A 15,464-nucleotide genomic window follows, 5' to 3' on the forward strand; every position below is an offset into this window, starting at 1 on the left:
TGTACCTTCTAAAGGCAAGGTACTGTTAGACACTGTGATGAAAGAGACCTAGGAAAGTAAGAATTACAGTTAAGGTATTTTTGAATTTTAGAGTGGATTTAGCTTGTATAAAATTCATTTTTCTGTTACTATACTAATAATTTTGCTGTATAGTTGATATAAGTGAATTTTTATAGGGTTAGGGTTCAGGCACTAGCTACATGCTTTTTTGATTTTTTCTAACAGCATTATTTTTATTTATTATTTTTAACATTTTATTTTTAATTGGAGGACAATTACTTTACAATATTGTGATGGTTTCTGCCATACTTAAGCATGAAACAGCCACAGGCATACACATGTCCCCTCCCTCTTAAACCTCCTTCCCACCTCCCTCCCCACCCCACCCCTCTGTGTTGTCACAGAGTGGGTTTCCTGCATCATGTAGCATGTCCCCACTGGCTGTTTCACATGTGGTAATGTACGTTTCAGTACTGCTCTCTCAAGCCTCCTACCTGCTCCCTCCCTGACTGGGACCAAAAGTCTATTCTTTCTGTGTGCACCTCTTTTGCTGCCCTGCAAATAGAATCATCAGTACCATCTTTCTAGATTCCACATATATGTGTTAATATACAATATTTGTCTTTCTCTTTCTGACTTTCTTCACTCTATTTCTGAGGCTCTAGGTTCATCAACCTTATTAGAACTGACTCACATGAGTTCCTTTTTATAGCTGAGTACTATTCCATTGTGTATATGGACCACAACTTCTTTATCCTTTCACCTGTTGGACCTCTAGGTGCTTCCATGTCCTAGCTATTGTAAATAGTGCTGCAGTGAACATTGGGGTACATGTGTCTTTTTCAATTATGATTTCCCAGGAGTGGGATTTCTGGGTCATATGGTAGTTTTATTCCTAGTTTTTTAAGGAATCTCCACACTGTTCTCCATAGTGGCCATATCACTTTGCATTCCCACCAACAGTGCAAGAAAGTTCCCTTTTCTCCACACCCTCTCCAGCATTAATTGTTTGTAGACTTTTTGATGATGACTGTTCTGACTGGTGTGAGATGATACGTTATTGTAGTTTTGATTTGCATTTCTCTAATAACGAGCAATGTTGAGCATCTTTTCATGTGCTTATTAGCCATCTGTATGTCTTCTTTGGAGAAATGTTTGTTTAGGTCTTCTGCCCAACTTTTTGATTGGGTTGTTTTTCTGATATGAGTTGCACGAGCTGCTTGTATATTTTGGAGATTAATCTTTTGTCCGTGTTTCATTTGCTATTATTTTCTCCTATTCTGAGGGTTTTCTTTTCACTTTGCTTGTAGTTTCTGTCATTGTGCAAAAACTTAATTAGGTCCCATTTGTTTATTTTTGTTTTTATTTCCATTACTCTAGGAGGTCAGTCATAGAGGATCTTGCTGTGATTTCAGTCAAAGTGTTCTGCCTGTGTTGTTTTTGTTTTTATTTATTGGCAGTGTAAGGACTAATCTTTATAGTTTGTCATCTTGGCTGCTTTTGGGGATGGAAAGTATAATTTAATCTTGAAATTGAGAGGAAGGAAAACAGTTCTTATTTAATGTGAGGTAATGTCACTTATCTAAAAAATGTGTGTACCATATCTAAAATTGCAACTGTAACAACCCATCTTCCTTGTTTCTTAAGAACTGGAACATGAGCAGGAACTTAGAGTCCCTTGCTCCTCCCCACTCCTCCCCCACAGGAAACTGCGGCCCTGATTTTGTGGTGTTCAGTCCCTGGGTTAGCCAGGTCTGAAAGTTAGGTTTTTAACATGTACAGATGTTAGGTTTTTAACATGTACAGATGTTTTACTTTGATGCTAAAACCTGGAAGTTTTACCTTCATGTGTGTATCTGAAAAAATATATTTAGTCTTCTTGCTTTTGAACATTTAAAAATAAACTGTACTGTATTCTTTAAAAAAAAAAAATAGTTGAGTTCACCTTTATCCAAAGATGCCTATAAAAAAAAGCCAATATATTTCAAACTGCTTTTTCATCCACCAGATGAATATTGTCCCCGTGATACAATGATCACACGTTTAAGAGTTGGTAGTGTACATAATTAGTATAAAATCTCTCCTAAATTACACAAGAATCTATCAAAAAATAGTTTTCTAAAACACCACTGTATTTTTTTTGTCTTCATAAGCTATATCATTGAAATAAATGACCCCATGCACAGATTCTTTTAATTAAATCATCTTTAACATCTTTATAAAAGTAATTTGTCTTCAAGGAGCTTATCATTTTGGAGGGGGAATAAGACCCCCCCAAAAAGTGATTAATCTCGTCAAGGCAGTTTGAAGTAATAACAGAAAAGATATAAGATGAAAGTGTTAGTCGCTCAGTGACGCTGGACTCTCTGCGACCCCATAGACTGTAGCCCGCCAGGCTCCTTTGTCCACAGAATTTCCCAGGCAAGAATACTGGAGTGGGTTGCCATTTCCTTCTCCAGGATAAGATGAGGTATAACCGAATTTAAAAAATTGCTGCAGTAAAAAGTTGACAGATATCCTGCATGTTACAGTGATCCTCTAACCCAGTGGACTCTTGTTCATCATTTCGGTTTAGGCCTTGTTACCTCCTGTCTAGATTACTACCATTAACCCCCACCTGGTTAGTCTTTCCTCAACACACTTTCTATAGGTATCCATCCTTTATACTGTCCCCAAATAAATCTTCCCTGTGTAAAACTAGGTAAGGGCTTTTCAAGGCCTGCAGGATAAAGTCAAGGCCCTTCACATCTGGCTGCAAGTTAAGGGAAAGGAAAGTATGTTAGTACAGTGGGTCATACTGATTTAGTCGTGCCTCTAACAGAGCAAATTATCTTCCTTTTAAACATCCCATAACTAGAATATTTCTGACAACGTAAAAAAATGATCGTAATAAGGAGTCTTAGTATTTTTTTAGAACTGGAGTACAAGTAGCTAAAATCTGTTAGAATCCAATATAAATTAATAAAACATAGCCAGGAGGGGGTGCTAGAGTTTTCTGTATTTTTCTAAATCAGTGTATTATACTGCTACATAAGCAGTTTTCTTCTTTGCTTCTCAAATAACAGTCTCCTAATGAAATTTATTTTTCTACCAGCTTCTGTCACTAGATGGCGCTAATTCCCTTTAGAGAGCTAGGCTGTTTTTGCAAGATTGACTTAAAAAGATTCTTTTAGAAGAAAGTAAAAAATGTGCAGCAATTTGGTGATAGTATGTGTGACTTCTGTAAATTCAAGAAAAAAAGTGTTATAATATCTTTAGATAATATCTTTAGAGGTGGCAAGAATACACAGAAGAACTGTACAAAAAAGATCTTCATGACCCAGATAATCACGATGGTGTGATCACTGACCTAGAGCCAGACATCCTGGAATGTGAACTCAAGTGGGCCTTAGGAAGCATCACTACGAGCAGAGCTAATGGAGGTGATAGAATTCCAGTTGAGCTTTTTCAAATCCTGAAAGATGATGCGGTGAAAGTGCTGCACTCAATATGCCAGCAAATTTGGAAAACTTATCAGTGGCCACAGGACTGGAAAAGGTCAGTTTTCATTCCAATGCCAAAGAAAGGCAATGCCAAAGAATGCTCAAACTACCGCACAATTGCACTCATCTCACACGGTAGTAAAGTGATGCTTAAAATTCTCCAAGCCAGGCTTCAGCAATACATGAACCATGAAGTTCCAGATATTCAAGCTGAAATGGCAGAGAAACCAGAGATCAAATTGCCAACATTCGCTGGATCATCGAAAAAGCAAGAGAGTTCCAGAAAAACATCTATTTCTGCTTTATTGACTATGCCAAAGCCTTTGACTGTGTGGATCACAATAAACTGTGGAAAATTCTGAAAGAGATGGGCCCACCAGACCACCTGACCTCCTTCTTGAGAAATCTGTATGCAGGTGAGGAAGCAACAGTTAGAACCGGACATGGAACAATAGTCTGGTTCCAAATAGGAAAAGGAGTACATCAAGGCTGTATATTGTCACCCTGCTTATTTAACTTATATGCAGAGTACATCATGAGAAACGCTGGGCTGGATGAAGCACAAGTTGGAATCAAGATTGCTGGGAGAAATATCAATGACCTCAGATATGCAGATGACACCACCCTTATGGCAGAAAGTGAAGAGGAACTAAAAAGTCCCTTGATGAAAGAGAAAGAGGAGAGTGAAAAAGTTGGCGTAAAGCTCAACATTCAGAAAACTAAGATCATGGCATCCAGTCCCATCACTTCATGGCAAATAGATGGGGAAACAGTAGCTGACTTTATTTTTCTTGGCTCCAAAATCACTGCAGATGGTGATTTCAGCCATGAAATTAAAAGACGCTTACTCAAAAGCAGAGATGTTACTTTGCCAACAAAGGTTCGTCTAGTCAAGGCTATGGCTTTTCCTGTGGTCGTGTATGGATGTGAGAGTTGGACTATAAAGAAAGCTAAGCGCTGAAGAATTGATGCTTTTGAACTGTGGTGTTGGAGAAGACTCTTCAGAGTCCTTTGGACTGCAAGGAGATCCAAGCAGTCCATCCTAAAGGAGATCAGTCCTGGGTGTTCATTGGAAGGACTGATGTTGAAGCTGAAACTCCAATACTTTGGCCACCTGATGCTAAGAGCTGACTCATTGGAAAAGACCCGGATACTGGGAGGAATTGGGAGCAGGAGGAAAAGGGGACGACAGGATGAAATGGTTTGATGGCGTCACCGACTCAACGTACATGGGTTTGGGTGGACTCCGGGAGTTGGTGATGGACAGGGAAGCCTGGTGTGCTGCGGTTCATGGGGTCGCAAAGAGTTGGACATGACTGAGTAACTGAACTGAACTGAATATCTTTAGCTAAGTTAGGATAGCAGGCTGACCATACTATGAATGTGTACCTATAGAGTCAGGAATACCTGTTACTTTATCATGTGCTAGAGTTTATTTGTTATAACATCATTCTTTGGAGCATAAATTTTGAATTATACATTTAAGAAATTGCTTATTGCATTTAAGAATATAATCTCAAATTTGCTTGTATTTGTGTTTATTGTATGTATTATTTGCTGCTATTACCATGTATTTAAGCATGAGATCATTTAAAATTTTTCATTTAGTTTCAGTTTAGTTCAGTCATTCAGTCGTGTCCAACTCTTTGCGACCCCATGGACTGCAGCACACCAGGTCTCCCTGTCCTTCACCAACTCCTGGAGTTTACTCAAACTCATATCCATTGAGTTGGTGATGCCATCCAACCATCTCATCCTCTGTTGTCCCCTTCTCCTCCTGCCTTCAGTCTTTCCCAGCATCAGGGTCTTCTCAGATGAGTCAGTTCTTTGCATCAGGTGGCCGAAGTAATGGAGTTTCAACTTCAGCATCAGTCCTTGCAATGATTATTCAGTATTGATTTCCTTTAGGATGGACTGGTTGGATCTCCTTGTAGTCCAAGGGACTCTCAAGAGTCTTCTCCAACACCACAGTTCAAAAGCATCAATTCTTTGGAGCTCAACTTTGTTTATGGTCCAACTCTCACATCCATACATGACTATTGGAAAAACCATAGCCTTGATTAGACAGACCTTCATTAGCAAAGTAATGTTTCTGCTTTTTAATATGCTGTCTAAGTTGATCATAATTTTCCTTCCAAGGAGTAAGCGTCTTTTAATTTCATGGCTGCAGTCACCATCTGCAGTGATTTTGGAGCCCAAAAAAATAGTCTGTCACTGTTTCCACTGTTTCCCCATCTATTTGCCATGAAGTGATGGGACCAGATGCCATGATCTTAGTTTTCTGAATGTTGAGCTTTAAGCCAACTTTTTCACTCTCTTCTTTCACTTTCCTCAAGAGGCTCTTTACTGTACTCCATTACAAATGGCTAAGTAATAACCAGAATAAAAAAGACTATGAGATCTAATTAGTGTATCTGTTAGTACAAGTTATATACTATGTGATACCTGTATGTACATAGGTTGTCATGTAGCAACTAAGCATAGTTTATAAATTAAATGTATTATAAGTTAATTCTTTTTGTTTGTAGTTGTGTAGCAGGCTAACATTAACTTTTATTAGAATCATTACCATTTCTTAGAAATTCTGTATAGAGGCAAGATATGGGAATTGAGTCTTAAGTTCAAGTCATATCCTGGCTCATTAATTTAGTATTTTAGGCAAGTCCTTTGATCATTTAATCTCTCATTCCATAAATAAATATTTTTATTCAACAGCCCAGTCTGTATATACTTTCCACTCACAGTGGGGAATAAAGACAAACAACTGATGGTAACAAAGTGCGCTAAGTACTGTGATGAGGAAGAGCCATGAATGCACACAACAGCTCTCACCCACTCATTGTATCAGTGCTTCTCCTTTGTAATACTTACCATATTTGTAGGTAATTAGTCAACTGTGTAGTTATTTGTGTCTTTCACCCCAACTGGATGCTCAGCCATAAAAGGGCAAAGACTCTGCCTTGTTTCCTGCAGTATCCCCAGCACTTTGTGGAGTTCTTTGTTTCTAGATGAACTCATAAATATTTTTTGAAAAAAAAGGAAAGGTAGGCATTGCTTATGGAGGAAGTGCTGTCAGTAGAAAGTTAAAGGATGAATAGTAGGTACGCTGGCATAGCAAGCTGGGTGTTGGGAAGGAGTGTTCCAGGCAGAGGGAAGCAGTCTTCCTAGTAGTCCCGGAGGTAAGACAGACAGTGTTCATGGGTACAGAAGTACTGGACTTCCGTCCAGCCTTCAATTTCCTCATCTTTCATCAGAGGCAAAAATAATACCTAGCTCCGGGTTATAAAGAATTAAATGAAATTAGCATATATTTAAGTGCTTTATAAACTATAAAATGGCCTAAGGGTAGAGAATTTGGTTCTTGAAGCATAGCATTTAGAGAAAGGATAATTCCTCTGATTTATGTGGTATCTGGGTTCATCAGTCTGAATCGGCTCCCTTATGATTTAGAAGAAAAATGTATTAATTACTCAGTAAGAATATCTGATGTTTTATTTTTAAAACTTCCCTAAGTCATTTCATTTACATTATATTTTCTTGGCAGTGCTCTTGTCTAGGTGAGATTTTCAACTTTTTAGCTACTAAACCTTTTATTTGGAGAAGTCAGTACGGGTCAGATCGCATGTGAAGTATCATGTTCAGTTCTTTTTTATTTCTTCAAAGTAATTATATTTGCTTATTTCTGGCTGTGCTGGGTCTTTGATACTGAGCACGGACTTTCTCTAGTAGTGGCCAGTGGAGGCTACTCTAGCTGTGGTGTGTGAGCTTCTCATGGCAGTGGCTTCTCTTGTTGCAGAGCACCAGCTTCAGCAGTTAGGGCTCGGTAGTTGTGGCACATGGGCTTAGTTGGCCCACTCAGTGTGTGTAACATTTCCAGACCAGGGATTGAACCTGTGTTTCCCGCATTGGCAGGCAGATTCTCAACCACTGGGCCACTAGGGAAGTCCTTGTGTTCAGTTCTGAGCATTGTGATTTAATAGGAATACTGAAGCACTAAAGTTGGTGTAGAAGAACATCATTCGTATGGTGAAAAACCTAGAAGCTGTATGACTGAAGGGCAGAGGAATATTGAGCTTAAAGAAAAATGAAAGGGAATGTGGGAGATTCCATTTTTGTCCAAATTTGTCATTCTGCTGTAGTAAAATTATACATCCACATCCTTCCATTGCCTTATGATGACTAGATTGTGCTTGCCTATCGCTGACTTTGACCTCAGTCCTGTGACACGAATTGGCCAAATGGCTAATGTAATGTAAGTCACTAACTGGATATAAGTCAGTGACTTAAAAAGCACTTGCATGGTTGGTTCTGCCCTCTTCGGATCTGGGTCATGGACCAGAGAACATGCCCCGTAGTTAATGCCCCTTTAGCCTGGACCACAGAATGAGCGTGTATAAAGCAGACCTGGGCCCAGCCTGCAGTGACAAGCCAACCCAGCTGTACTAGTAACAGAGCTGTCCAGCTGAGCCTGGGCTCACTTGATCAGCCAAAGCATAGTCATCCTCTAGACAAATGAGCATGAGAGTAAATCTTTCTTGTTGAAACCCAGTGAGTTTTTTTTTTTAATTCATTTTACTTTTATCCCCACAGTATTTTGAGTATAATCTCTATAATGTGGCAGTTTGTTAAATGTTTAGACTTTTAAGTGAAAGCACTTGGTGTGCAAAACTATCTCTGCTGCTGCTGCTGCTAAGTCGCTTCAGTCGTGTCTGACTCTGTGCGACCCCAGAGACGGCAGCCCACCAGGCTCCCTGGGATTCTCCAGGCAAGAACACTGGAGTAGGTTGCCATTTCCTTCTCCAGTGCATGAAAGTGAAAAGTGAAAGTGAAGTCTCTCAGTCGTGTCCGACTCTTCTCGACCCCATGGACAGCATCCCACCAGGCTCCTCCGTCCATGGATTTTCCAGGCAAGAGTACTGGAGTGGGGTGCCATTGCCTTGTCCAAAAACTATCTAATAACTACCAATTCCAAAGTGGTAGAGGAACTATTACATTATTAATGATACAGAGAAAGTAATTGACTATAAAGCTTAATCTGCAATTCTTATCTTTTTCTGAATTTGTTAGAGTCTTAATTATAATAAATGATCCCAACTGTCTCTGCTGGTGATACAAGGATACTTCATATACTGTCATTGGCTTTGTCACCAAAGATGTATTTTCATTCTGTGCTTTCTTTACATCAGTAGTGCAATAGTCTTTCCTTCAAGTTGCTCAAATAACTGAAAATGTTAAGGTTATACTTTGTAAATTTCCTCTCCCCAAGCCTTGGCCTGTTGCAGGCTCTAGTAGCCTGTGATACATTATCAAGTGTGCGGAGCCCAGGTGGCCATCTTCAGGGAGAGCTGCTGCTGCTGCTAAGTCGCTTCAGTCGTGTCCGACTCTGTGCAACCCCATAGACGGCAGAGCACAGACAGGCAGTTCAGTGAATTGCGTCAGAGAGTGGCTGAAAGAATGCCACAGCCTGCGGCTCTTCCACGGGTGTCCCCGGTAACCTTCTGAGACACTGACGTCTCCTTGCTCCCGTGGCTGGGAAGAGGCCCTGCTGACCCCTTTGCAGCTCAAGCAGCCTGAAGCCTTGTGCTTCTGTCTCTCCAGGCCTTATATCCTCTTTTATTTATTTATTTGGCTGTGTCTGGTCTTAGTTGTGGCATGTAGGATCTTCAGTCTTCATTGCAGCATGCCAGGATCTTTAGTGGGCAGCATGTGGGATCTAGTTTCCTGACCAGGGATCGAACCTTGGCCCTTTGCATTGGAAATCTTAGCCACTGGGCCACCAGAGAAGTCTGAGGTCTGTGTCATCCTCACATGTGAATTGGTCCTTATTTTCTTTATCTACTGCTGCCTTTAACATTTGGTGCTATGAATAAATAAACATTTATTTATTTGGTGTGTGTTTAGTGTCTTTTTCTTCAATGAATCTTACAGAGTTTTTTTTCATAGCCACGATGACCAGCCATGATAGTACCCTGTAAAGATGATTTGCATTGGGAAAAAGTAGTCTTTTTTTTAAAAATATCATTCAGCGTAGTATCTTCCTTCATTTAGTTCTATAGGAATATTAATTTACCCATGACACCCAATATTAATAATTTGCAAGGAGAAAAAAAAATCCTGTCTTCAGCTTTATTGATGAGCCTGGCCTTCCTGATCCTCTGCAGCGCCATGGCTGGGCCCCTGGCATTTACTGACCTGCTCTGTGCTCACATCTCACCAAGGATTCTCATCAGCACTGGAACCGCTTCTACCAGTTCATCTTCTCCCTCTCCCCTGCTCTGCTAGAGAGAACCACCCTGTTCCCCTCGGGGTGGCTGCATGGCTCGGTTTCTGAGGGAATTGTTCACGTTGCAACACGTCTCATTGGTGTTATCTGAAGTTTTCCAACACTATTCCTGGAACAGGTTTTAGCTCAGTTTCCCCAAACCGCTTTTCTTACATGCATAGATGTTTGGAAATCTTCATGGTTCTTTTAAGGGATTAATCAAGCTTGAGGTTTATTTTAAGAGACGGAGCTATCAGATTTTACCATCTTTTTCATTCTCAAGTTCTTAGCCAAACATTTACTTGAATATTTTCATTTACAAAGATCTTCTTGAATGTTTCTATCTTGAGATTGAAGTGCCTTGTTTCAAATGGTAGGCTGTTTTTCCATTTCTCAGGGGACTTTCTCCTTACATTCACCGAAACAATGATTTACAGTATCCTGGACCTACAAGCATTTCTGGAGGACAGAAGACAGAGGGACAGCGTCTTTAGAGCGGAGTACCTCTGTGGTCTCCCTCATCTCAGCTGAAGCACTTCCATCCTTCCTGTTGCTCAGGCCCAAAAGCTTGGAGTAATCCTGATTCTCCTGTTTTTTCATTAAGTCACATCTAATCCAACTGCAAATGTTACCTCTAACTTCCATTTAAATCTCCATCCAGGTTCTTATGGGCTCGGTTTTGCTTTAGATATGGCTTTAGGAGTGGAAGTTTGAGAGCTGGTTTGGAGCAAGCATTTTAAGAAAAGATAAACCTGATGGTGGGTAAGGTAAACCTGCAGCCATTCCAGGGCAATATCAGATGTGGGAAGGTCCTAGTTAATTTCATGAAGTCAGTGAAGCAGTCATACAAAGTATTTTTTAAATTAATTTATTTTTAATCAAAGGATAATTGCTTTACAACATGCAAAGTATTAATAGAACCCTGAGAGCCCACACACACTGAATTAGGAACTTGTACCCCAGGTTCCTATAAGCACTGCCTTACACCCTACGTGCCAATGGCAGCTCTGGCCAGTGAGTTTGGCGTGGTTTCTTATGCAGCATTTTTGTGACAATAGTTGAGCTATAACAGGGAGTTTCAGGTATTTTTAATGTGCCACATATGGGAAAAAAGAGTTGACTTTTGGTTCTTCAAAGAACCTTCCTAGGCTTCTTAAGAAGCAGGAGCTGGTAAAAGATTTCTCAGCCTTGTTACTATTGGTCTTTGGAGTTCTTTGTTGGGGCGGTGGCGGGGGCTGTCTTGTGTATTGTAGGATGTTCAACAGCATCCCTGGCTTCTGTCTACTAGAAGCCAGAAGTACCCCACCCGCAGTGTGGCAACCAAAAATGTCTACAGACATTGACAGGTGACCTCTGGGGGCAAAATCACCCCACTTGAGATTCACCAAATTAAAAGGCCAGATTTGGGTTCAGTTTGAGAAGAGACTTTCCCATAGTGACTGTTGTGATGAAATAAGCTTCTAAACTGGGAGTAATTGGAAGTGGACCCTGTGTGGGATCTGCTTTTTCATTGCACAGGGGACTGGATCAGACAGCATTTAAGGGGCTTCCCAACGCTGACTCTCCACACTGATTGGAGGAGAGAATTTCATCATTTGTCACCATCTGCTCTGGGGCTTGTCAGCATAACATTGTTTCCTTGGCAGTCTGTTCAGCTCGTGAATGTCCTTCAGGAGCATTTTCATAAATCTGAAATGATATTTCATAGTGTTATATTGTTTATATTCAGATTGCTTTCAGGACATTTTCTTTTTGATCTGGTTGGTATTAAGGGCTAGTACTATGCCTTTCTTATGGCTATATGAGATGGCGTTCAAAATGTCTTATTTTAATGTGGGAGAATGTTACTTGGTTAGTAATAAATGTACATTTATATTACAATAAACTAGATAACAGAATTCTGTTACAGTTTTTAAAGCAAAAATGTAAAGTTAAATCCTTATTACTGGAAAAGCATTTTCAAAAGCACTAGATGTGTTCTGGGGTCTGACTTGGGCTAGGTCACTAGAGATCTCTCCAGGATCTGGCGAGTTTCTGCAACCAGGAAGGAAAGAGGAGAGGCTGTCACTTTGCAGAACCTTGATGCGCCAGACCCTTCTCTTACTGGGGAAGAGAAATCAGGAGCCCTTTAGTAATCACACCGTGGCTCTGGGCAGCTGAGTTTGAGCCTTGGCTTTGGGAAGTCCTCCTCTGCCTGTTGTTGCCACCACCCAGCAGCAGCAGCCTGTGGCGCTCTCTAGCCTGGTTATAGACATTCTCTGAAGTTGGCAGGGGAAGCCAGATAGCTGTTTCCATGCTAGTATTAGAATCAGTAGCTATATTAGGCTGTTGTCTGTAAGGACAGAAAAGTAGATACTGGGAATGAGGGAGAGAGGGACAAGCATGAAAATGAAGATAGTTATGAGTTTGTGTGCTGGAAAGCTTGGGCTGTGTTCAGCAAGGATTGATGAACCAAATAGTAAATGTAGCCTCTTAGAGATAACACTGAAACATTTTCTTTAGAAATAGGTTGGATTGAAACATTCTCTACCAAGAGAATGTGTAAAAGGTTATTAGAAGAGGAAGTCCATTATCAAACTAGCAAGCTAAAAACAAAACAAAACTAGAAAGCTATAGTTTCACAAACAGATGTACAATACTTCTTAGCACTCTTCAGCTTTCTGATTGATGTTCCCAAATATTAGAAATTACGGAAGCTCTTTTTATTAATCTGGATTATAAAAGCACATAATTTTGATATTCTTATAGTTAACTTAGAAAAGTATTTTTTCGTTAAAAAAAAATATTTAATTTGGCTGTGCCAGGTCTTATTTGCAGCACTCAGGATCTTCAATCGTCACTGTGGCATCAGGACCTTTAGTGGTGTCATGTGGGATCTAGTTCCCTGATCAGGGATTGAACCCGGGGCCCCCTGCATTGGGAGCGCATAGTCTTAGCCACTGGACCACCAGGAAAGTCTTGAAATTTTTTTTAACTTTTAAGAGTATTAGAACAAAGCAATGGGGATTCCCTGGTGGTCCAGTGGTTAGGACTCTGAGCTTCCACTGCAGGTTTCCTGGGTTCAGTCCCTAGTTGGGGAACTAAGATCCTGCGTGTTGTGTGGTAAGGCAAAAAAAAAAAAGCTAAATTTTAGAATTAGATTCATTGATTCATTGAAGGACTTTTAGAATTTTGTATCTTTAGGAACATGACATGAGAAAGGTTTAGTAAATAAAAGACAGTACCCTGCTGCTGCTGCTGCTGCTAAGTTGCTTCAGTCGTGTCCGACTCTGTGCGACCCCTTAGATGGCAGCCCACCAGGCTCCCCCGTCCCTGGGATTCTCCAGGCAAGAACACTGGAGTGGGTTGCCATTTCCTTCTCCAGTGCATGAAAGTGAAAATTAAAAGTGAAGTCGCTCAGTCGTGTCCGACTCTTCGAGACCCGATGGACTGCAGCCTACCAGGCTCCTCCGCCCGTGGGATTGTCCAGGCAAGAGCACTGGAGTGGGGTGCCATCACCTTCTCCAGACAGTACCCTAGTGATACTATTAACAAATCTTCATTTCTAATTGTAGTTAATTCCATTTACTATAGAGAAGTATCAAAATAGTGTGTATGTAGCTCTAGCTACATGTATATGACAGAATCATTTTAGATATTCAGGTCTCAGTTTCTGTTGGACCTCTAACCAATTAGGAAAAACAAATCCCAGTAATCTAAGCAGCACATTGTAATAGTAAAGGCTTATGACCATAGAAGCCATCTAATAATAGAAACTCAGTTCAATTCAGTCACTCAGTCATGTCTGATTCTTTGCGACCCCATGAACCGCAGCATATACCAGGCCTCCCTGTCCATCACCAACTCCCGGAATTTACTCCAACTCATGTCCATTGAGGAGAAGGCAATGGCACCCCACTCCAGTACTCTTGCCTGGAAAATCCCATGGATGGAGGAGCCTGGTAGGCTGCAGTCCATGAGGTCGCTAAGAGTCGGACACGACTGAGCGACTTCATTTTGACTTTTCACTTTGATGCATTGGAGAAGGAAATGGCAACTCACTCCAGTATTCTTGCCTGGAGAATCCCGAGGACAGGGGAGCCTGGTAGGCTGCCGTCTATGGGGTCGCACAGAGTCGGACACGACTGAACCGACTTAGCAGCAGCAGCGTGTCCATTGAGTAGGTGATGCCATTCAACCATCTCATCCTCTGTTGTCCCCTTCTCTTCCTGCCTTCAATATTTCCCAGAATCAGGGTCTTTTCCAGTGAGTCAGTTCTTTGCATCAGGTGGCCAAAGTATTGGAGTTTCAGCTTCAGCATCAGTCCTTCCAATGAATATTCAGGACTGATTTCCTTTAGGATTGACTGCTTGGATCTCCTTGCAGTCCAAGGGACTCTCAAGAGTCTTCTCCAACACCACAGTTCAAAACCGTCAATTCTTTGGCACTCATCTTTCTTTATAGTCCAGTTCTCAATTCCATACCTGACCACTGGAAAAACCATAGCCTTGACTAGACGGACCTTTGTTGGCAAAGTAATGTCTCTGCTTCTTAATATGCTGTTTAGGTTGGTCATAACTTTTCTTCCAGAGAGCAAGCGTCTTTTACTTTCATGGCTGCAGTCACCATCTGCAGTGATTTTGGAGCCCCCAAAAATAAGATCAGCCACTATTTCCCTGTCTGGCTCCAAATATAAAGTCTGTCACTGTTTCCCCGTGTATTTGCCATGAAGTGATGGGACCAGATGCCATGATCTTAGTTTTCTGAATATTTGGGCTTTAAGCCAACTTTTTCACTTTCCTCTTTCACATTCATCAAGAGGGTCTTCAGTTCTTCTTCGCTTTCTGCCATAAGGGTGGTGTCATCTGCGTATCTGAGCTTATTGATATTTCTCAGGGGAATCTTGATTCCAGCTTGTGTTTCATCCAGTCCAGCATTTCTCATGAGGTACCCTGCATATAAATTAAATAAGCAGGGTGACAATATAAAGCCTTGATGTACTCCTTTCCTGATTTGGAACTGCTGCTGCTAAATCGCTTCAGTCGTGTCCAACTCTGTGCGACCCCATAGACAGCAGCCCACCAGGTTCCCCCGTCCCTGGGATTCTCCAGGCAAGAATACTGGAGTGGGTTGCCATTTCCTTCTCCAGATTTGGAACTAGTGCTAGCTAAATAAATAAGCCATCAAATAGGAATACCAGTGTTTTAATAAATGTCTGAGAGATCCTGTTTAGGTATTGTGTTAATAAAACATAGTAAACTGAAAAAAATGGGCTTGTTTTCTGAAAAGGAAGTTCCTTGGGACTGTGTTTTATCCTCTGGGATAGCCCTGTTGCCTGGCCATGTGCTTAGTCGCTCAGTCATGTCTGACTCTTTGCGACCCCATGGACTGTAGCCCTCCAAGCTCTTCTGTTGATGGAATTCTCCAAGCAGGAATACTGGAGTGGGTTGCCATTCCTTCCTCCAGGGGGTCTTCCCAACCCAGGGATCGAACCCAGGTGTCCTGCATTGCAGGCAGATTCTTTACCATCTGAGTCACCAGGGAAGCCTGGCCCGTAGTAGGTGCTAATAAATCTTTGTATGGATTAATAAAAGAGAAGGGAAGAAAGTAAATGTAAGAGTAATACTCCAGTGTTAGATGAAGAAGAAATCCACAGGAGTGAAGGAGTGCATATTTAAAGTGTTTTATTCACTTATTTTTGGCTGTGCTGGGTCTTTGTTGCTGTGCTCGGGCTTTCTCTA

At 41.1% G+C, this 15,464-nt stretch overlaps 1 protein-coding gene across 10 annotated transcripts in view; it reads left to right on the forward strand.

The window, feature by feature from the left end:
• APH1B (aph-1B gamma-secretase subunit) overlaps nucleotides 1-15,464 on the forward strand; it is a 57,194-nt gene that overhangs the window by 10,691 nt on the left and 31,039 nt on the right. The window contains exon 5 of one of the 10 annotated variants that reach the window (XM_086321384.1): nucleotides 3,095-5,013. The exons of 7 other annotated variants lie outside the window; for them this stretch is intronic. In XM_086321384.1, the coding sequence (XP_086177510.1) occupies nucleotides 3,095-3,117 (23 nt within the window). In that variant the 3' untranslated portion in view covers nucleotides 3,118-5,013. Of the gene's footprint in view, nucleotides 1-1,380; nucleotides 1,933-3,094; nucleotides 5,014-15,464 lie in introns of those variants that run through there. 2 more of the 10 variants (XM_086321385.1, XM_086321386.1) reach the window with 2 other exon arrangements.

Source organism: Bos grunniens, chromosome 10 (assembly GCF_055505025.1).
Source record: "Bos grunniens cultivar Pamir isolate PY7600 chromosome 10, Bosgru_T2T1.0, whole genome shotgun sequence".
NCBI lineage: Eukaryota > Metazoa > Chordata > Mammalia > Artiodactyla > Bovidae > Bos > Bos grunniens.